The 21494-nt window shown below is 41.8% G+C and overlaps 2 protein-coding genes and 1 long non-coding RNA gene across 7 annotated transcripts in view; 2 read left to right on the top strand and 1 right to left on the bottom strand.

Annotated features, from left to right (window-relative positions):
• The first annotated feature begins 2745 nt into the window (after positions 1-2745).
• LOC311516987 (heterochromatin-associated protein MENT-like) lies at positions 2746-16360 on the top strand. 2 transcript variants are annotated; one of them, XM_084621426.1, is made up of 8 exons: positions 2746-2858; positions 3701-3877; positions 5393-5482; positions 6844-6981; positions 8165-8282; positions 9078-9220; positions 12714-12881; positions 14192-16360. In XM_084621426.1, exons 2-8 carry the CDS (start codon positions 3710-3712, stop codon positions 14594-14596), a joined length of 1230 nt encoding a protein of 409 aa, XP_084477552.1. In that variant the 5' UTR covers positions 2746-2858; positions 3701-3709; the 3' UTR covers positions 14597-16360. The 2 variants fall into 2 exon arrangements, with proteins under 2 accessions (XP_084477552.1, XP_084477553.1); XM_084621427.1 differs by having other exon boundaries at positions 2747-2858; positions 5393-5440.
• LOC311516992 lies at positions 12129-18352 on the bottom strand. The gene is made up of 3 exons (XR_014710549.1): positions 18078-18352; positions 13661-13807; positions 12129-12510 (listed from the first exon to the last, which is right to left on the bottom strand). It is a non-coding gene; the product is annotated as an uncharacterized lncRNA (long non-coding RNA).
• Positions 17518-21494, top strand: part of LOC311516988 (serpin B6-like) — a 23686-nt gene continuing 19709 nt past the window's right edge. The window contains exon 1 of one of the 4 annotated variants that reach the window (XM_084621428.1): positions 17518-18120. The gene's annotated coding sequence lies outside the window, so the exon portion shown is untranslated. Of the gene's footprint in view, positions 18121-18423; positions 18568-21494 lie in introns of those variants that run through there. The other 3 variants (XM_084621431.1, XM_084621429.1, XM_084621430.1) reach the window with 3 other exon arrangements.

Below are 21494 nucleotides of genomic sequence, written 5' to 3'. Positions count from 1 at the left end.
CCATCTGCTTTGTAATAATTTTACTTTCAGCCAGCATTGTACTAGGGCAGTGTTGGGCAAACTACGGCCCACAGGACAGATCTGGCCTGCCAGCCATTTTAATCCAGCCCTTGAGCTCCTGCTGGGGAGTGGGGTCTGGGGCTTTCCCCACTCCAGCCAGGGAGCAGGGTCGGGGGCCGCTCCATGCGGCTCCCAGAAGCAGCAGCATGGCCCCACTCCACCACTCCAGCCGGGGAGCAGGGTCGGGGGCCACTCCTGGAGACAGCGGCAGGGCCCTACTCCAGCTCCTATGTGTAGGGGCAGCCAGGGGGCTCTGCTCTGCCCCCGCCCCAAGCACTGCCCCCACATCTCCCATTGGCAGGGAACTGTGGCCAATGGGAGCTGCAGGGGTGGCACCTGCAGATGGGGCAGCGCGCAGAGCTGCTTGGCTGCAGCTCTGCATAGGAGCTGGAGTGGGGACACGGCCGTTGCTTCTGGGAGGGAGCCGCTTGAGGTAAGCGCCACCTGGAGCCTGCACCCCTCAGCCTCTCCCCACGCCCCAACACCCTGCCGCAGCCCTGATCCCCCTCCCACCCTCTGAACCCCTCAATCCCAGCCTGGAGCAACCTCCTGCACCCCCAGCCGGAGCCCTCACCCTCCTCCCCGTACCTCTGCCCCAACCCTGATCCCCCTCCTGCAGACTGAACCTCTTGATCCCAGCCCAGAGTACCCTCCTGAACCCCAAACCTCTCATCCTCAGAGTCTGCACCCCCAGCTGGAGCCCTCACCCCGCACCCTACTCCCCCAGCCCGGAGCCCCTTCCCATACCCTGAACTCCTCATTTCTGGCCCCACCCTGGAGCCTGCACACCCAACCAGAGCCCTCACCTCCTCACGCACCCCAACCTCAGTTTTGTGAGCATTCATGGCCCACCATACAATTTCTATTCCCAGATTTAGCCCTTGGGCCAAAAAGTTTGCCCACCCCTGTACTAGGGACTAATTCTCCACTGGCTTCTTCTCGTTTTGTGGCAGAGTAACCTCACTGAAAGCAATGGAGTCACACTGGTGTAAACTAGGGCAATGGAGAATCAGGCCCTAAATATTTATCTGTAACTACCATGCAGTATATTTATGCAGAACCCATACTGTCATACATTTTGGTGTTGGAGCTCTTTGTTCAAATTCAGCAATCAGTGACAGTGGAGTAAAATACTAGAAGCACAGAGTTTTTTGAGTAATTTCCTCCCTTTTCTGGGACTGCATCTAACTCTTTGATTTCAGGGTAGAGATTAAATAAGCTGGGTACATGAGCGAACCTCCAGATATATTGAAAATATTCCCACCAGCCTGCAAGCACTTTGGAAGTCCACGCTTCTAGGAAGCAGCACACACCTTTCTTCATGGTTCTGCTTCCTGAATAGGAAAAGAACATGAAATAACATTACATAAGGGTTTATTTTATTATACTCACTATGACTGCACACACACATCCCCTCTAAATACTGTCCTGTTGAATATAACAAGATAAAGCTGTGTGCTAAAATGTAACCCCAAAGAAGTCCCTATTATGGTATAGGTCTGCACAGACACACTTTCTAGAAAAGCACTCCTTCATACAGCTAACCGCCTTAGATTTTCAAAACACAAGGCAGGGTGACGGTACCTGTGCCTTTCAGAATTCTTTTTCTGCTATCTCAGAGAGAGGGAACTCTTGGCTGCACATGAGCTATTAATTTTCATGCTGGGTCTTAGCATGAAACAAACAAACAAGCCTCTGAAGTTTAAAAAAAAATGTTTCAACATTTCAGCATCCACTTCACTGAGCATGGACCAGGGATGTTCTTTAGTCCAGCCTTTAAATTAAAAAGGGATACTAGCCCTCATCCTTCAGTACACACAGCACCCACAACTGCCTTGAATTAGAGAGAAACTTCCAACATGGGAATATTTTAGTGCGCATTCCAGGCATTCTTTGAGAAGCCCATTTTGGGAGTCTTACATCCTCCACTTAAACATCAGGTATTGGTCACTGCTGAAGGCCAAATACCAGGCCAGTTGGATGGTTAGTCTGATTTGGTGGCATGGCAGTATCTATATTCCTAAAGGTTTTAAATGAGGATGGTGGAGTCACAAGGTCTAACTGATCCCTGCCTTACTCCAGTTTTACACTGATATGCCTCAGTTGAAATCTATAGAGTTAAACTGGTTTAAAACGGGAATAATGCAGTGAAGAATCAGACCACACAGAACACCCATCCAGCAGAAAGACAGACATTTGTGGTGTTTGGTGTAAGTTAAACATTGACTGCACTTATTTTAAACAAAAGTCTCACCACTACCAAAAAGAGAGTCGCAATGGACAACATCACCAGCCATTCTTACTGTAGGCCACTCTGTGATATTTTTGCTTATCCTATGCCTAAAATAGCAGATCTTATAAGATCATTGTATTCCTCTTCTAAATCTCTAAGATTTGATGTTTAAAATACAATGGATCAATAATCAACTACAACAAAAATTTCTGGAAAGTGGTGAGGAGTAAGGGTAGGTTTAGGTGGGGAAACATATTGGGGACTAGGAGTGAAGGCTAGAAGGAGAGTGAGCCGCAATCTCATTTTTTTTCTATACGTATTTATTGCCAAAGTAATATAGGGTATGTCAACAATCGGGGCAAGCTTTACAACAGAAAGTTCTGGAAACTGGTGAGGAGGAGGGGTAAACATAGGTGGCGAAACACATAGGGCAGTAAGAGTGGAGGATGTAGGTCAGAAGGAAGCACAACTGTTTTATATTTCTAAACATGTTTATTGCCTAACAAACAGACCCAGAACCCAGCCGACGACACAAGTAATTCCTTCTCTCTCACAGAAATCTGAGGTAATGTAAATATTCATATAGACATAATTAGCTTTCTTTGAAACTTCTTCTTAACTACTTAAACCATGCCTGACAGGGCAGATTAAATTATAATAAATTAAATGTCATGCAGTAAAACAGGGATTGCACATTTGCACTGTAAATTTAATTTAGATTTCAGTTCTTAGAAAACAGAGTATAGGTATTATATATTTCAGAGTTTAAGAAAAGATGCTGATACAGGGCAAGTTAACCAATCAAAGGAAGAATTTTCTTGAGTAGATGACGATCCTGTTCCTTAAAATCTTAGATTAGATAAGTAAGGATAAATATATTCAGGTGGTAGTTCTTGCTGTGAGATGGTACAACACAGCAAATTAATGGGCCAAGCACTAAATTGTTGTTCCCCTCAGGGGGAAGAAAAAGATTTTTATTCTGTCATCCTCTTGTTAGTCTTCTCATAACAAAAGAATCCATGATTTACTATGCGTTTGGATACTCCATAATGCACCTTGTTGACAGCCTCAGAAACCAAAGAGGCCAAGGACTGAGACCCAGATGATCAAAGGTATTTAGGCACCTAAAGATGCAGAGAGGAGCCTACTGGTATTTTCAAAAGCACCAAAGCAGGTTAGGTGCCTAAGTCATTTTGAAATCTTTATATAACAGTAAAGAGAGTGCATGATATGATTTGTGTGTCATACAAGTACCTAGGGATTGATTTACAGCAGAAACTATAGGTCAGATATTCTAAGGAAGTTTGGAAAGTTAGTTTGTTATGATACAGAGAAAACAACGCATGCTAAAATCTTGGTTCCAATGAAGTCAAACTGTTACACTCTGTCTTCATATATCTGTCTTAGGTTTCAGCAATGGACTCTCTCTCAGCATCAAATGGTAGCTTTACTCTCAGCCTTTTCAAAAAGCTGAATGAATCTTTTAAAGGCAAAAACATTTTCTTTTCCCCTTGGAGTATCTCATCTGCTCTGGCCATGACTTATGTGGGTGCAAAAGGTAACACTGCAACCCAGATGGCTGAGGTAGGTTGTGAAATTTGACTATGTACTGTATATGTCTCGATATGACAAATGGTTCCTACACATGCTACAACAACCTGATATACTACAGTATTAAACACAATATCTTTGAAGGAATGGTGACTGGAAACGCTGGGTAGATTACAGGGAAGAACAAATTCACTGCAATTTTAACTAATTTCAGAGTTTCCCATCCAATTCTACCAGGAGAAAACATCTTGCTGGTAACTCTCTGTACCCCACACTGTTCAGGTACTCTGGGCCAGATCCAGTGTTCTGCTCAAAGGGAAAGCTAAAATGAAAGGTCAGGTTCTAAACTACTGGGGCAGCTCCCTGTAAAGGGGAGTTACAGGTGGCAGCTCCTGGCCCTATTGGCTTGGGAGCTTTCCTGAGGTGAATGGGGGCTTGGTTGATCCTGGGTAGTTGAGTGGCTTCTAGTAACTTTTCCAGGTGTCTCCTTACCTTCCCTAGGCAGAGATCTCCTTTATTTACCTCAGTTTGCCAGAATTCTCTTTGGATTGAGGTTCTCTGAATCCAACAGGTAACCCACTGAGGGGGAAAAGTCTTCTCCTCACACTGAGGACCCATCATTTCTCAACACCTTCACTAGCCCCTGCAACTCACTTGCTCCCATACTTCCCAGAGTGGTGCTGCTGGTTTGCCAGATAGGAGCTGCCCCAATAGTTTAGAACCTGATCTTCCATTTTAGCTTTCCCTTAAAACTCAATTTAACATGATTTTAAACATGTTTCTAAGATGTGAATATCAGCGTTCTGTACATAAATAAATGCCAATACTGAAAATGTGGCTTGGTTCGTCCATAGCTCTTCCATGACAGTTGTCTTACATGCACAACTGAAACCTTTTCTGTTTAGTCCTATTTCAGTCTATTTACATTTACCTGAATTTTGTTAATAAAAATGATAACGTTGCATAACCATTGTAATTTGCAGGGATCATACCTTGAATTGTGTTTTGTTGTTGCTGCTACCTATGTTTTGAGCGTAAATGTATCTGATCATTACCATTTGATGGCTCTGTGACTACACCTTTATATGGCCATTCCGTGTATTATGTAACTAAACTGCATTTGTATTTTTAATATAGGTTGTAAACCCTTGGGGCAGCACTGAGCCTTTATATATCATACTGCATCTAGCACAACAATGATGCCCAATAATAAACAGAGTATAATAATACATGGCTGAAGCCATCATGAATTTCACATGGTCTCACCGTATGTTTAAGTTAATTTCCACCTGATTCATAATGATGATCTGTCATTAAGCCAGCAATATGGCTGTGTGGTTATGACCTGGGTCTCAGTTACATTCAAATCGTCATTGAAAATCATAGATATAGTGTCCTTAGCAGGCTAAGTAGCAACCATCTTTGCTGACTAATTATAATAAATTTGAGGTTTTGACAATTAGGTCACTAGAAATCAATTTGTGTGTACATTTGTCTTAGATAGCTGTCTTCAAATATATTTACTATCTTTACAAACTCTGCTTGCAGGTGCTTCATTTTAAGAAAACTACAGGAACCGGAGGAGGCTGTTTGCAGGTGACAAGAACTTCTTGTGGGAGGCCAAAGAAAAGGAGGATGGTATTCTTTAGAACAAAAATATCAGAGAAACAAATCCGCTGTTCTTTGGGAATAGGAAAGTTCAACAGCAGCATCAGTTTGAATCATGCTATTGGTTGTTTGTTTTCAGCTTACATCTATATTGACTCCCCCTCCCCCAAATTGTAGTTAATAACCAATTAAGGTTGCTTAAGTGCAAAACACACACACTCAAACCTTCAAAGGCAGGAAAGGCACCTTGATTCACACTCCTGAACAGCAACGCAATACACCACTGACTCTGCACCTCCCCAGGGTGCCCTTCCACCTCACACATGTACAGATGGACAACACACACAGACAATTCCTCTAACCCACATTGCAATGCAAAACCTGAACTCTGACCTCAGAGACTGGATAGCTACAGACATATCCTGCAGGAGTATGTGCAGTTGTAAAGGGTATGATGTGTTGATATAAAGAGGGAAAGCATGATGTGGAAGTTAAGGCAGGAGAGGGATATGTGACAATATATAGGGAGTATAGGGAAGATTTGGAAAGTGCTTGTGGAAAGGTAGGAGAATGGCCAGGTGCATGTAGTGTTGGAGAGATGGGGCGGAGGAGACGATACCCTTATTTCCCCAGCAGATGCATTCTGATGGATCTGCCTTGGTTCATTAGACCAGAGTGGGGAGCTGCCTGAGGTGTTCTGCTCCTCAGACAGCCCTAAGGACAAGCCCCTTTCCTCTCATCATTTTGGGAGTGGGTCAGGGATAGGGGTGAATGTTCTTCCTGAAGATGTCTCAAAAGCCTCTGTGCCAGCATTTTCTGCAGATGAACCAGCTGTAATTCGTCAGCAGGGAATCCCTGGCTGCTGAACTAAGGATGGTTTGTTAGACAAAGTCTTCTGCTTTTTAAGAGAAACAGAAGCCTCTATCTCTCACCTTCTAAGTTCCCTAACTTGCTCCCCTTTAATAATCCCTCAGTAATAGCACTCCGTTGCTGCTTCTCATGCTGAGGGAAAGCTATTCCTCATCTCCAACACAGGTGTGCTCCATCAGAGATGTGATCTCCACCAGAGCTGGGTGACCCTGTGTTGAATATCACAGTCTTCATGGTGCAGGAGTAGAGCTCAAATTTTGAGTCCCACCTAAACTGCAGCTCTAAGTACTCACCTGATGATGTTTGTAAAGGTCTTTGCAGCAAGGGAGAAACTGATCTGCTCACTGTCCAGTAGAAACAATAAATCTGATTACAGACAATTCAGTCAAATGCACAGAGTCAATAAACAGAAAAAATAGAGTAATCCCTTCCCCCCAGTAACTTCTGACAACTGTAGTAATCTTAGTACAATACTTTAATAAAGAAATGTGATTTCCAAGTTCATTGTGTCCCTTTTAAAGGAACCTGAGGACTGCAAAACTGAAGACATTCATTCTGAGTTCCAGGAATTAATCTCTTTAATCAACAAACCCCAAACTTCTTACTCGCTTAAAACTGCCAACAGACAGTATGGGGAACAGACTTACCAATTCCTTAGTGTAAGTTGAATATTTTTATTAAGCTGAAGAGAAAGTTTTGAAAGATATTTATGACACTCAATACTGATCAAAATCCAAGATTATTAATAGAGCGGATTGAAAATTTTCCAAAGGAACAATTTGCTAATGGGAAATGCTGATGTGCTAAAACTGAAATGTTTTGTGGGAACGTATAGATTTTGTCTACATTTCTGATGAAAAATTATCAAAACTCTTAATTTCGATAAAGTCGAAGTGCTTTGTTTTGACATTATCAGTTCAACTCTTATATTAGATAATATACATTTATATTATTACTTATAGTTCATATTATATACAGTTGAAACAATAAAGCATTTCAACCATATTAAAATGGAAAATGTTCATGCATTCTAAGGCCAGAAGGGACCACAGTCATCATCTAGTTTGACTTCCATAGAACATCCCCAAAGTAATTCCTAGATCAGATCTTTTAGAAAAACATTCAGTCCTGATTTTAAAATTGTCAGGGATGGAGAATCCACCATAAGCCTTGGTAAATTGTTCCAATGGTTAATTCCTCTCACTGTTAAAAATGTACATTTTATTTCAAATCTGAATCTGTCTAGCTTCAACTTTCAGCCATTGGATTGTGTTATATCTTTCTCTGCTAGTCTGAGGAGCTCACTGTTATACATTTATTCCCTGTGTAGGTACTTATAGAATGTAATCAAGTAATCTCTTAACCTTCTCTTTGTTAAACTAAGTAGATTGAGCTCCTTGGGTCTATCACTACGTTTTCTAATCCTTTAACCCTTTTTGTGACTCTTCTCTGAACCCTCTCCAGTTTATCAACATCCTTCTTGAATTGTGGGCTCCAGAACTAGACACACAGTATTCCAGTTATTCTTATCATTACATCATTTTGATATTTCATAAAAGAATGTTTTCAGAATTATCCTTTCACAGGAAATTTCAAAATTTTAACTTTTTGTTCTGATTTGGGATGAAAGGAAATTTCCCATGGAATTGAAATAGAGATTCAATCAGTTCTAATTATCAAATATACGGTACCATAGATCTTACTTTTAAATTTTATCTAGCTTCAGTTGAATTATACTCTCTTTAGTATTGTAGCAGTTATGTTGTACAGCAATCTGAATTTTTTTTAAGTGATGCCAATTTGAATTTATTTTAATAGCAAATTTTCTCTCCTACTTTTCAGGGATACGTAGAATTTGTTAAAAAATATTACCATGCAGAGCCACAAGCGGTTAACTTTGGAAACGCTGCAGAACAAGCCAGAAAAGAAATCAATTCCTGGGTTGAAAGCCAAACTGAGGGTAAGCTAAGGATAAACCACAGCTTTGCTCTTCTCCCACTATAGTTGCTGATTCCTTTTGGGTAGGTGGCTGCATTTCTACATGTGTTCCTCCTGTAGTCAGGCACTAGTGGAGCTAATGTGGAAACTGAAGAGAGAGGTGGACAAATGAACAGTTGAACAGCTTCTAGTGCCTGATCCAGAATTTTTTGAATTCAATGGAAAGACTCCCATTGGCTTCAATGAGTTTTGGATAAAATCAAGAAAGAACGAAAGAAAGGGAGCAGCCTGTAGAACCTGATTTCCTCTAAAAAAATCAATAGCTCCCGCAGGGCCTCTGGTCTCATGGGCCACCATCACTACTGGAACTACAGGAGCAGGATTTATGATCATGGACTCCCTATTCCATGAGCCTGATTCTTCACAGCCTAGCCCCTTGTTTTATTTACTCCTGTGCAAAAGGAGGATGCAATGGGTATAAAATGCTACCATTCTGATTTGGCAGAGTTTTACACCCACTATCAACGAGTATAAATGACTTCACAAGGGGAAAAGTGGTGGAGATTCAGGCTTTATATTTTTAAGATGCTGCATAATTTTTATTTCTTTCCAACATGTCACCTTGTGCCACAATAACAAAGATTGGTTTTAGAAATGGGTTTAAAGGCCAAATTAATTAAGTTTGAAAACTCACTCAGGGATCAGAGATTCTGAGGCACATACATTCTCAATGGATAACTAAAGAGAAAGCAAGATTAGAAATAGCCACTTGCTGTACTACACTGGAATAAAAACACCACTCTTCTCCTTCTGAAAGAGAAAATCCATAATCTGTTGCCCAGAGGTGCTGTTGATGGAAATACCACACTGATCCTGGTTAATGCCATTTACTTCAAAGGAAAGTGGGAAAAGAGATTTCTGAATGAAAACACGTCTGAGAATCCTTTCAGATTGAGCAAGGTATGTCCCACCAATGCTAATGTTGTTGAGCAGTAAGAAACCTCCATATAGCATGAAAATCTTTCACCCACAGTTCATCTTCCATTGTAAAACTATTGTTAGCTCAAAGCATGGCCTAAAATAAATAGCTGTGACAATTTTAATATTTAGTTAGTACATCTACTGCATTGTTTAAGAAAAGGTTTGAAAAATGGCGTTTAGCTTCAAGAGGAGACTGTTGTTTGTTCATATAATGTTATATGAACCTAGGGCCCATATAACATAGAAACATTAGTGAATATCCTGACTGCACGTTAATGTGACAGCTGTGCAGCTCTATAGACTATGGTAACCTTTTCAAAAGCACCTACAGGACTTAGGAGCCTAAATCCCATTTTCAAAAGTGACTTAGGAGCCTAACACTCATTTAAAGTCAGTGGGACTTAGATTAAGGCTAGAAAGCACCGTTGTGATAGTCTAATCTGACTCTTGCCTAACATAGGCCACAGGACTTCTCTGTACTAAATTCCTGCTGCAAGTCCAATAACTGTACTTGAACTACTGCATATCTTTTAGAAAAATAGCCAATCTTGATTTTTTAAATTTCCAGTGATGGAGAATCCAACACAACCCTGGCAAGTTGTTCCTATGGTTAACTACTCCCGCTGTTAAATATTTGTGCCTTTATTTCTAGTCTGAATTTATCTAGCTTCAACTTCCAGCCATTGGTTCTTGTTATACCTTTATTTGCTAGGTTGAAGAGCCCTATATTATCAGTTTCTGTTCCCCATGTAGGTACCTATAATCTATGATCAAGTCACCCCTTAAAGTTCTCTATGATAAATAAATAGACTGAACTCCTAAGGTCTTTCACTATGAGACATGGTTTCCAATCTTTTAATGATTCTTGTGACTCTTTTCTGAACCCTCTCTAATTTGTCAACATCTTCTTGAAGTGTGGACACCAGGACTACACACAGAATTCCAGTAGTGGGTTGCAGCAGCACCAAATAAAGAGATAATATAACCTCTATATTCCTACTTAATAGTCTTTTGTTGATACATCCAAGTATCACTGAAGCCCTTTTGGCCACAGCATCACACTGGGAGCTCATGATCCACTATGATCCCTAAATTCTTTTTCACCATAAGGCCCCATCCTGCAAGTATGGCCTACATTCTTTGTTCTCAGATGTATGACTTTGCATTGGCCTGATTGAAATGCATATTGTTTGTCTGTGCCCAGTTTCCAAGCAATCCAGATAGGTCTGTATCAATGACCTGTCCTCTCTGTTATATACCATTCCCCCAATCTTTGTGTCATCTGCTAACTTCATCAGAAATTATTTATGTTTTTTTCCAGTCATTGATATAAATGTTTAATACCATAGAGCCAAGAACCAATCCCTGTGGGACCCCACTAGAAACACAACTGCTCATTGATGATTCAGTTTATACTTCCATTTTGAGACCTATCATTTAAAGAGTTTTAATCCATTTAATGAGGGCCATGTTGATTTTATATTGTTCTAGTTTATTAATCAAGGTGTCATGCAGTATTACTTAAACGTGTACAGAAATCTATTGTATCAACTCCATTATTTTATCCACCACACTTGTAATCTCATCAAAAAAAGATAGTAAGTTAGTTTGACAGGATCTATTTCCCACAAACCCATGTTGATTGGCATTAGTTGTATTTCCCTCCTTTGCTTCTTTCTTAATCAAGTCCAATATCAGCCCTTCCATTACTTTGCCCAGTATTGAGGTCAAGCTGACAAGCCTATAGTTACTCAGGGTCATCCTATTTACTCTTTTTTAATATCAGCACAACATTTGCTTTCTTCCAGTCCTCTGTGTTCCAAAATTTATTAAAAATCAACATTAATGGTCCACAATCTTCCCAGACAGCTCTTTTAAAATTTTTGGGTTCTATGGACCCCCTGATTTATAAATGTCTAGCTTTAGTGGCTGCTGTTTAACATTGTCCTTAGTTACTGTTGGAGTAGAAAGTATTTCATCATCATTTGATATGAATATATGTTTTTTTCCCAAATACAAAACAGAAGTATTTAACACTTCTGTCTGTTCCGCATTACTACTGACAATTCTACCATGTCCATATAGTAAAGGGCATATACCATTGCAAGAATTCCTTTTTTTCTTAATATACTTAAACTCCTTTTTTATTGTCTTTAACTCTGATGGTCATAGTTTTCTTTGTGCCCTTTGCCTTCCTTTATCAATTTTCTACACTCTATAGCTTCTAATATATATTCATTGTCCCAACTTTCTCTTCATTTGTTTTATATATTTATATATACATATATATAGGTGCTTTCACTTTTATACTAAGTCAAACTGGTTTTCTAACAAACGCACCCATATTATTTGACTGTAGGGTTGTGACTTTTCAGTATATAGAAAAATGTTCTCCAACAGTTCCCTAAGTCACTTCTGAAAATGAGATTCAGGCTTCTAAGTAAGTTAGGCATTGAAACGCTGAATGGAGCAACACCTAAATACTTTAAAAACTGGTCCTCAAATACTATAGTGATGGGTGAAGTCTATAGATCTGGATATATCAATGATACAGTTTTAAACAAATGTGGGCTTAATTTCAACCATCATGGAGGGATTTAAAAGTTTGTGTGGGAACCAAGCAAAATGTCAGGAAAAACCTGACAGTCCTGTCTGGCTTTCACAGTAAGATTCTGGGTTCCTTCACACCTAAAACTCAAACTGGAACTCAGGAGTTGCAAACACATAGGAAGTGAAATTGTAAAGGACTTCATGAAACTCCTGCAAACCAAAATTACTGACTTTCTCATGCAGCTAAATATAGCACACACACACACACCTTTTGCACAGCACTGCTCCATAACTGAAACTAAGTGATCTTCCTGCATCCATGAAACTTCACAAACACTGAGTTTTTGTATTTATTATCCATGGGGCATCATCAATATCTGTAGAATCCACTTTACAACTGCTACTACTAAGCCACCAGAGAGTCAGTCAAAGGCAATGTTTTCTGTTCTGCCGGGGTGGAGAAGAGACCAAAGTAGCCCCTGCATGCAGTGACCTTTCTCCTTGTACTTAGAAGTTCCCCAGAATTTTCAGTGTTGGGAGCTGTGAGCCTCCCCCTGCTCTGTCTCCTCAAAAGTCTTCCCTGTAATAGGAACACTTGTCAGGAAACTCATTGAGGTGATCCTTGCAGAATTTTCCGGTTCCTTTGTCCCATCTTCTGTGAGTTATTACGCATGTACTGGGGAAGAGTGGAAGATGAGTCCAGGTCACAGAAAACAGTGCTTTGAGAGAAACAACAGGACAATTAATATTTTCTCATGAAAGGAACCCTGTTAAACCATGCAATCAACTTTGGTTCATAAAACTGTATTCAAAATTTTATTCTTTTTTCATCTGAAGCAAGTCATAAAAATTTACTGCTAACCTGTATGTTTCAAAGAAAGAAGTAATATTTATTTTCTTATGGAGATATACAATTTCACAGACCAAGACTAAACCAGTGCAGATGATGTTTCTGAAAGATACATTTCCAATATGCTATTTGGAAACAATGAAGGTCAAAATTGCTGAACTTCCATATGTCAATAATGACCTCAGCATGCTCATCCTATTACCAGATGATATTGAGGATAAATCTACTGGTCTGGAACAGGTAAAACCATTATATCATATTTCTGGTCGACAAAAGTGGAATTCAATGTTTCTTCAGTGTGAGACAGCTACGGGATAATGCTCAGCATAAGTTTAGCCAACATCCTATACATTAATGCATACGGCTATAGACAAATGTATGGCATACAAGTGCCTTTTTGTGAGCAGGATAAGAACTGGGATGTGAAACTGAGCAGTTCTGATGACGATACCATCTAAGGTACAACGTTAAGAAGTATCATTGGCATAATGTATTATTATCTAGATGAAGCCCAAAAGAGTGCAAGGAATTTTCCAGAACAAACAGACCAGGTCTGTGTCCTAGAATAGCTTACAGCCTAGTTTCAGATGTGATACAATGAGAGAATAACAAATCATAAGGAAGTAGGGTGAGGAAGGAGAAAGCTTGTAGCAGGGGGATAATTGGTTTCGTTATGTGCATGTTTTGTGGATTCCATAAAGTTATATGTGTATTTAGGGAATACATGATTCTCTAGTGTGATATGCAGGATTTTCAGAATTCTGTTGAGATACCTGCATTACTCTTGAGTGGGAAGTGTAGTACTTGTTATACATTATGTGGTGATTCCCCTAAACAAGAATTCCATACTGGTTATTGAAGCCAGTTCTTTTGTCCAGTTTCTGTTGCCTGGGTAGCACAAAGTAGACCACAATCTGACTCTCTGGCCCCTTGCAGTTAATACTCTTCCAAGAGCTGTACTCCCTTTCTCTGTTTTCTGTGCTCTCTTTTTCTAGTGAAATAATTAATTAGTAACCCACCTCACAAGGGACTAAGCTCCTCACCGCAGATGCTGAGTGCCTCCAATGCAATGGGAACCGAGAGATCTTAACAACATGAAAAATCAGATGCTCCGTTTGCAAACACATCAGGGCAAGGACCATATCCTCTTACTTGTCTGCAAGACCCTGTGAACACCAATCATATATAGTTGCAATGGGAGAAGACTTCCTTGCACGCACATGTAGATGTTCTATTAACATTAACAAGAGCTCTATATGTGCATAAGGGAACATTCCCATGTATGTTTACATAGAAAAAACAAGGAACCCTTGCTCTATGGACTCAATCCTGCACGTAAGGTCACCTCCAATTTAGATAAATGGGAGTGTACATCGCTGAGCACCTTGCAGGATCAAACCGTATTTGCATGTAGCACATCCTATAATAATGGCAATAACCATAGGGGCAGCTATGTATGTTTCATGCCTTTATCAGCTTTTCTCATTTACTCATGATTTCATTTTTGCCCTTTAATTGCCTAATTCCCTCTCTTTCTTAACTCACTGTAGCTAGAGAGGGAATTGACATATGAGAAATTATCCAAGTGGACAAGCGCAGAAATGATGAAGACAACTGAAGTGGAGTTGTTTCTGCCCAGGATCAAGCTGGAAGAAAGCTATAACCTCAAGTCCACTTTGAGCAGCATGGGGATGAAAGATGCCTTCATTCTGGACAAAGCTGACTTCACAGGGATGTCTGAGCATAAGGATCTGTTTTTGTCACAAGTTTTTCACAAGTCCTTTGTTGAGGTCAATGAAGAAGGTACTGAGGCTGCAGCTTCCGGTGCAGTCGTTGTAGTAGTGAGAGCATCTGTAAATGCCGTAAGATTTAAGGCAGATCACCCTTTCCTCTTCTTCATAAGGCACAACAAAACCAAGAGCATCCTTTTCTTTGGCAGATTCTGCTCCCCCTAGAATGTGTTACTTTCCGCTACCACACAGCATCATGTGTTCACCATGCAACTGGGAAATACATATTGAAGCCTGAAATTCAAAGCATAGGTCTAGTTTGCGCTTTTAGTTAGAGCCCTGAGCATGAGCTGCCTCTGTCAGGAGTAGCCCCAGAAGTAATTGTGCCTCAGACACACACTGAGGCACATTTTCTCCTGTGCTCCTCTGCTGCACTGAGGGGACAGTAATCTACTGCAGCCCATTACAGAGTGCAGCATACTACCCACAGCACTGAGCCTGCTCTCCTGGCTAGTGTTATGGGGGCCAGTCATGGTTCTGTAGCCTCTGTCCCTCCCCACCCACTTGTTCACAAGACAGGAGAATGCACCTGGGCGTTCAGGCCATGACCTCATCCCCATGCCTGCAGACAAGATGGGGACAGGTCTAAAGCAGTCATGCAGAATGATTTTGGTGGGTGGGAGGCTCTTAATCTCTGCTACTGTTGCCCATGGACACATTAAACCCTACTACAGTCAAGTGCTTAATAATTAACTCTCTTATTCACAGGTATTGCAGGTCTGTATACAAAGGGTAATTGAAAACACAGTAAGTCTTGTTTGCAAATCCCAGGCACAAGGCCAGTTAATGATAGAGAGTCAGCATTAACTCTGAATTTCATATTTGCCTTGAGTTGTATTTATGAAGTTTCTTCCACCCAAAATATATTTTCTTTTCTTCTTTCAGAGTGTTAAAATAGAAATTTAACCTCCACACATTCTGTCCACAACATTCCATTTGGAACTAGGCCATTCTGTCTACATGACAGATGCTGGACCATTTAAGAGTCAGTCTGCTGGACAAACACTGTACATTCATAAGTGCTAAAAGAGTTGTTAAATCAGTAACAACACTGCTCATAGAAGCACAGGAAAATCAACATTAGGCCAAATCTTCCCCCCATTGATTTCATTAGGAGTGTGATCTTGCTGACTGAAATGTTATCACATAGACCGTGATGAGTTTGTTAGAGATCTTATTGTCTGACATGTAATAAACTTGGAAGTGTACAAAAATGTTAACGATCTTCAGTCTAAATTTTCACTTTGAAAATTAACATTTTGGAAATTATTGTAATTTCATAAAATCTAAGGCAAAAGCATGTGAAATTCAGTGCTCCCTAGAGGCTCTTTAAACTAAACATTTATATTTACTAAGACCATACTTTACCTCCCTAAGGGCCCAATTCAGTTTTTACTGATGTCAAAGGAAGGACTCTGGATGAGGCACTAAACATTCTGACAATGCTCTCTGACAATGTTGGCACACAGTCAGTGAACTGGCCTAGCCTCCCCAGGCAGTGAACTTATCAACTTACTGTTTCTAGAGGGCTATGTAGGTGTGTCATGTTGCTCATACTAATATTTGTTCCTGTGCCTGATCTTTGGAAAATGTTTGTAAATTAGATTGTCCAACAGATCTGATGAGGACAACTGATGAACTTTCACCAGCATGCCTCCTATCTGACTATAATGGTTATCAACATATGATCTAACACCTGCAGCATTCAAACAATAGTAACGTTAATGTAATTACTGGTTGTAATTTGCACCCATTCCTAGATACCTGTATCAATAATAAAGTAGAAAAATAGGCTTTCATTTCAAGAATGCAGTTTAGCAAAGATATCCCTGTTATTTACACAAATTGCAATGTGCTTTTAGCTGATATTTTACTCCATAACTGTAGTGTATGACTTGCAGTTAGAGCAATAAAAAAACACTGAGATTACGTTTCTACAATTCAAATTGATGATTTAGCTGATTATAGACAGTTGGGTTTTTTTTGGGGGGGGGGGGAGTTGTCAGTATTGTTTTGTTAAGCTATAATATTCTAAGCACTCTTAATAGTCACAGTATGTTTTCATTGTTACCATTCCAAAATGATAGTCACTTAACTAGGGTTGATTATGCCCAGTGCTTAATTTGTAATGAAAGAGGTGCCAGGGTTCATGCAATTTTTTATTTATTTATTTTTTTGCATACGTAATGGATGCAGTAAGCCTAGAGATGCCAGAGCGATGAACTGTCAAGCCTAGAGGTGCCGGGCTCAGCCCTGGCAAGACCTGGCATAAATTAAGCACTGATTACACTTAGCTGAGACTTTTAAAAATACCATTATCTTTGTATGCATTAGGCTGCACAATGGTATTTAAAATCATGTTATTTGAAATGTTCGCTAACACACTTGGCAAACACATCTCCTTTTCCTAGTCTAGACAGGGCCTTAGTGACTTGCTTCTATGAATCTGCCGGGAGCAGCATGTATTAAATTTAACCCTAACAGAACTCAAACCAGCAGAGAAGGCAGTGTGTGCAAGCTTCCCTGAACATAAGTAGCTCACTAATACAAAGAAAAATTCTTAAAAACTTTTTTTCTATATGTACCCAAATACATATATATAAATATAGATTCAGTACTAATTCATGTACACTGAAGTCAGTGAATTTGAATTCTATTACTGCAGGGTTCAGTTTGGCCCAGATTAAATGCTGAAAATTGTTTGTTTTGTGCCAGCTGCTTGTGACACCACTGGACCTGAGTTTTATTTGTTCAGCTGCTTAACAAGCCTGTTTTCACAGGACAGCTGTACTAGAGTCACAGATGCTGACCAGAACTATCTGTCTAAGCCGGCAGGGTTTATGCTGCCTGAAAGAAATACTGTAAAACTGATTATACCCAAACAAAAAAAAAAAATCTTACTTTTCTAGACGAGTGTACACGTCCACATAAAATATCATAATGAACCAGTTGTGCACCTCCCTCACAAGTGAAAAATACTCTGAATGTACAGTTTACACAATAAGAAAAGGAGGACTTGTGGCACCTTAGAGACTAACCAATTTATTAGAGCATAAATTGGTTAGTCTCTAAGGTGCCACAAGTCCTCCTTTTCTTTTTGCGAATACAGACTAACACGGCTGCTACTCTGAAGTTTACACAATGTACATTTGCAGCCAAACCTGACCGTACAGTACATTCCCTTTCCGCCCCTCGTCTATACAAACGAAAATAGATTTTCTTTTCCACCCGCATCACTCTCCTTCAGTTTTAAGGCGTAAAACATTATTATTATTATGGGCTTAGATCTTAGAAAGTGGGGCCGCGTTGAAACTCAATAGGCAAAAGGCAGAGAAAGGGCCCCAAGCGTCTCTCTCAGCGCGAGCAATGAGGGTGTGCGCCCGCTCGGTAGTAGGGCAGCCTCGGGCAACGCGCTGGCACCTAACTCTGCCGCATAAACATCGCTCCTGCACACCGGGCCCTGCCGCGCCCTCCGCAGATAGTGCAGGAAACCAGCGACGGGCGGAGGCTGAGGGATGAAACGCCCCGTGGGGGGCTCCGGGCGCTTCCGGGGACAGGAGGGCGGGACGCCGGGGCTCAGCGGAGCTAACACAAGCCCGAGGCCACCTCCCCTTTGCCCAGCGCCACCGGAGCCGCTTCACTCGACCTGCGCTCAGCACCGATCGACGCCGCCAGCCGCTCCCGCGCCGGTACCGCAGCCGCCGCCCCTGGTTCCAGCCCCGGCCTGGCGCCCCCTGCCGCGGTGCCCGGGGGCCGCCCGCGTGTGGGGCGGGAGCTGCCGCGCTCGCTGCCTGGGGCGCGGTGGGAACCCGGAGCCGGCCGGGGCCGGGGCTGCGACTTGTGTTTAGTTTCCAGCCTGGGGCTCGGGGTCGCTCGGGTCTGGCGGGCGGGCGGGCAGGAGACGCTGGGAGGCGGAGTCGGGCCCGGGCAGCGGCCCCAACGGGGTTGGCTCAAGCAGCCGAGGGCGGCGGCGGCGGCGGCGGCGGGGGGGAGGGTCCGGCTGGTGTCCGGTGAGTTTCGTTTCTCTTGCAGTGAGCGCTCCTGCTCGGGGCGCTGGGAGAGCGTGTGCGGTGCGGGGTGAGAGCCAGGAACCGAACCGTGAGCCCCGCGTGTGATGGAAGCCGCCAGGCCGGGGGGTGCGGCACCCTGTGCTCCTGGTGGGATGGGCGGGAGCGAGGGGGCAGCGTATGGGGGGGACAGGGGAGGAGTCAGGCTCCTAGGAGACCGGCCCCCGGAATCTTGACTCCACCACTCACAATAGGCACCTGGGGGCCTTTCCTGCCTTGAGAAGGTGGCTCAGCCTGTGGTTTCCTCCTCCCAGTAAGACCAGGTGGAGGAGGGGGGTTATTTAGCCTTATGGTTCCTCCTAACCCTGTGATTCTGTGCGCCTGGCGCTGGGTTTCTTAGTGCCAGCCAAGGACCCTTCCCTGGTTCCCTTGCCGGTGGGCTAGGGCAGACCTGGTGGGTGTGGTACACGCAGCACAGGTTGCTGGTACTTGGGATTTATTAAATCCGTTGCACATACAGGAGCCCTGCCTGGGCTGCTGACTCTTGGGGGAGAGGCTCTGGTGATGGAGGTGCCTGGCACTGCCATTCACTGAGGCAGTAAAACAGGGCAGGTGTCTCTAAATGAATCCCTGCAGCCCTGGAGTGAAGGAGGCAATAAAGCTTGCAATGAACATACTACGGTTATTTTCATAACCTCTGTATCATGGCATAAATCCGCACTACCCATGACAAAACTGAGCCTGAAGATTTTACGATCCACTGCAAGGCCTGCATGTTGTTTTGGCTGGTATTTCAATAAGTATATAATGTTGTAGCCCTGCTAGTCCCAAGATATAAGAGACAAGGTGGGTGAGGTAATAGCTTTTATTAGACCAACTTCTGTTGGTGAGAGAGACAAGCTTTCCAGCTATACAGAGCTCTTCAATACCTTTCTGAGACCTGAAGAAGTTTTAAAACTTGTCTGTCTCACCAACGGAACTTGCTCCAATAAAAGCTGTTGCCTTCCCCACCTTGTCTCTCTAATAAGTCTCTAAAACAGACAGTACAAACTCACTGGAAGGTTAGACTGTGAACCTGAATTAAATTTTAATCGAAATGTGGGGATTAATTTTTTCTGACTCATTGCTTGTATTATGCACATTCTGGGTTCCTCACTTTCTTTTCCTCGCTTTACAGATAGAGCTAACTGTATTTCTAAAGTTATGTGACATTGTGGTCACCAGATAGTCTTATGTATTAGTGTAAAACAAGCTTTTTCTTTTTGAGGGGTGGGGATAGCCACTTCTGGCTACACCCTTTAGGCCCCAGTCCTCAAGCAAACCCTGCAAAAAGGCCCACTCACTGTTTCATGGAGTCCTACCAGGCTGCAGAGGTCCAGACATGCAGACAGACTTACTGCAAGATTGTGGCCTTAGTTTTTAAGATAACTGTATATCTGCACAAACATTACAACTTGTTAAATACTGCCTTGGCTCCCATTACACTCCCACACAAGGGGAGATAGATATAGGTATGCATACGCAATATTTTATGAGATGAATTTTTAAAATTCAAAACTATTCACAGTATTCAGAGAGCAGAGAAGAGATTTTTGACATTGATTTGACAAAAACTAATCAATTGGCTGCCTTGTAGATGTCACATTTGGAATGGGCCTTAAGGAAGGATTTAAATATGGGGATTGAAGTTGCTTTGGAGACTAGTTCAAGAAGGGAGTTTCATGCATGGGAGAAGTGTCGATGTGGAGAGAAGATATTTGGTAGTAGAGATTCTTTAATTTAGCAGACAGAGGTATAACGAGATCCTATAGCTGGAAGTTGAAGCTTGACAAAATCAAATGGAAAGTAAAGTGCAAATTTTGAACAGGGAGGATAATTAATCATTGAAATAACTTACCAAAAGACTTGATGGTGTCTCAATCACTTCACATTTTTAAATTAAGATTGGCTGTATTTCTAAAAGAGATGCTGTAGTTCAACCACAAGTTATGGGGTTGATGTTGCCCTAATGAGCGTGTCTGAAGTACCTTCACATGCTCATAAGGAGAGTGAAACTCTTAGAGTTATGCGGATGGTCATGAGGGACCACTGTAATCCTTAAAATCTGAGTCCTGTACAAACTTGATGTTTGCTAGCAGGGGTAGAGTGGAGGGACTGGGGGAGTGTTGGAATGAACAGACAAAGAAGGTAGACCAGTTATGCAGGGCCTTGAAGTCAAGAACAAGAAGCTTGAACGTAATGCAGTTTGGAGGGGGAGCAAGCCCTTTGATAAACAAATCCCTCACATCTCCTAGTTTCCCATTTCTACTCCATAACTTTTTGTTTCATTCAACTGGATTTATTGAATATGTATACGTTAAGTACAGTATTTAAACAGAGATGGGCAACATGATACACACTGCTACCTGACACGTGCCTCGGATGCACTGTGAGGAACAATATGAAATTAAGTGCTCTTTTATTATTATAGCCTCTTAATATCTCTGTGATAGTTTTTAAATGTTATGTCAATTCTAAAAAAGGTAGCTCTTATTCTCCTGTATATGCAGGTTAGCAGTTATCAAATACATTGGATTTTTTCCCCTAATTTTGACTCTTTTCCCTCTTTCAGCTTCAGTAACTAGAGGAGAAATGCACTGCAAATTTGCAAGCCTGTAAAGCCTGTGGCAGCTGTCATGATTGCAGGAGTGGTTCTTTTTAGAGTGTGTTGACCATAGATCTAGAAATTTTTCTATATTACAAAAGAATTATCTGTTGTGGCATGGAAACTCACACTGTAATGCAGGGAGTTATCCTACACAGCACAGAGCAAAGGGGAAATACGAGAAATGCCATTGTCTGAGATCCCAGAATTTTATTCCCTCTGACATGTAGCCATCTTTACCAGCGCACATACAGAGTCCACTGTTTGGTAAACTAAAAAAACAGCTCCATTATCATAGTCATGAAAGGAATCTGATTGGCTAGGCCTAATAATAGGGCCCGTGATATACATAGACCTGTATACAACAGAGAGATGCTTTCCTCTAAGGGAGAGGGAGAAGAATGTTCTTTTT

The sequence above is a fragment of the Lepidochelys olivacea genome, assembly GCF_965140295.1.
Source record: "Lepidochelys olivacea isolate rLepOli2 genome assembly, chromosome: 2".
NCBI lineage: Eukaryota > Metazoa > Chordata > Testudines > Cheloniidae > Lepidochelys > Lepidochelys olivacea.
Note: the sequence above shows the minus strand (reverse complement) of the source record. Positions and strands in the feature narration are given on the sequence as shown.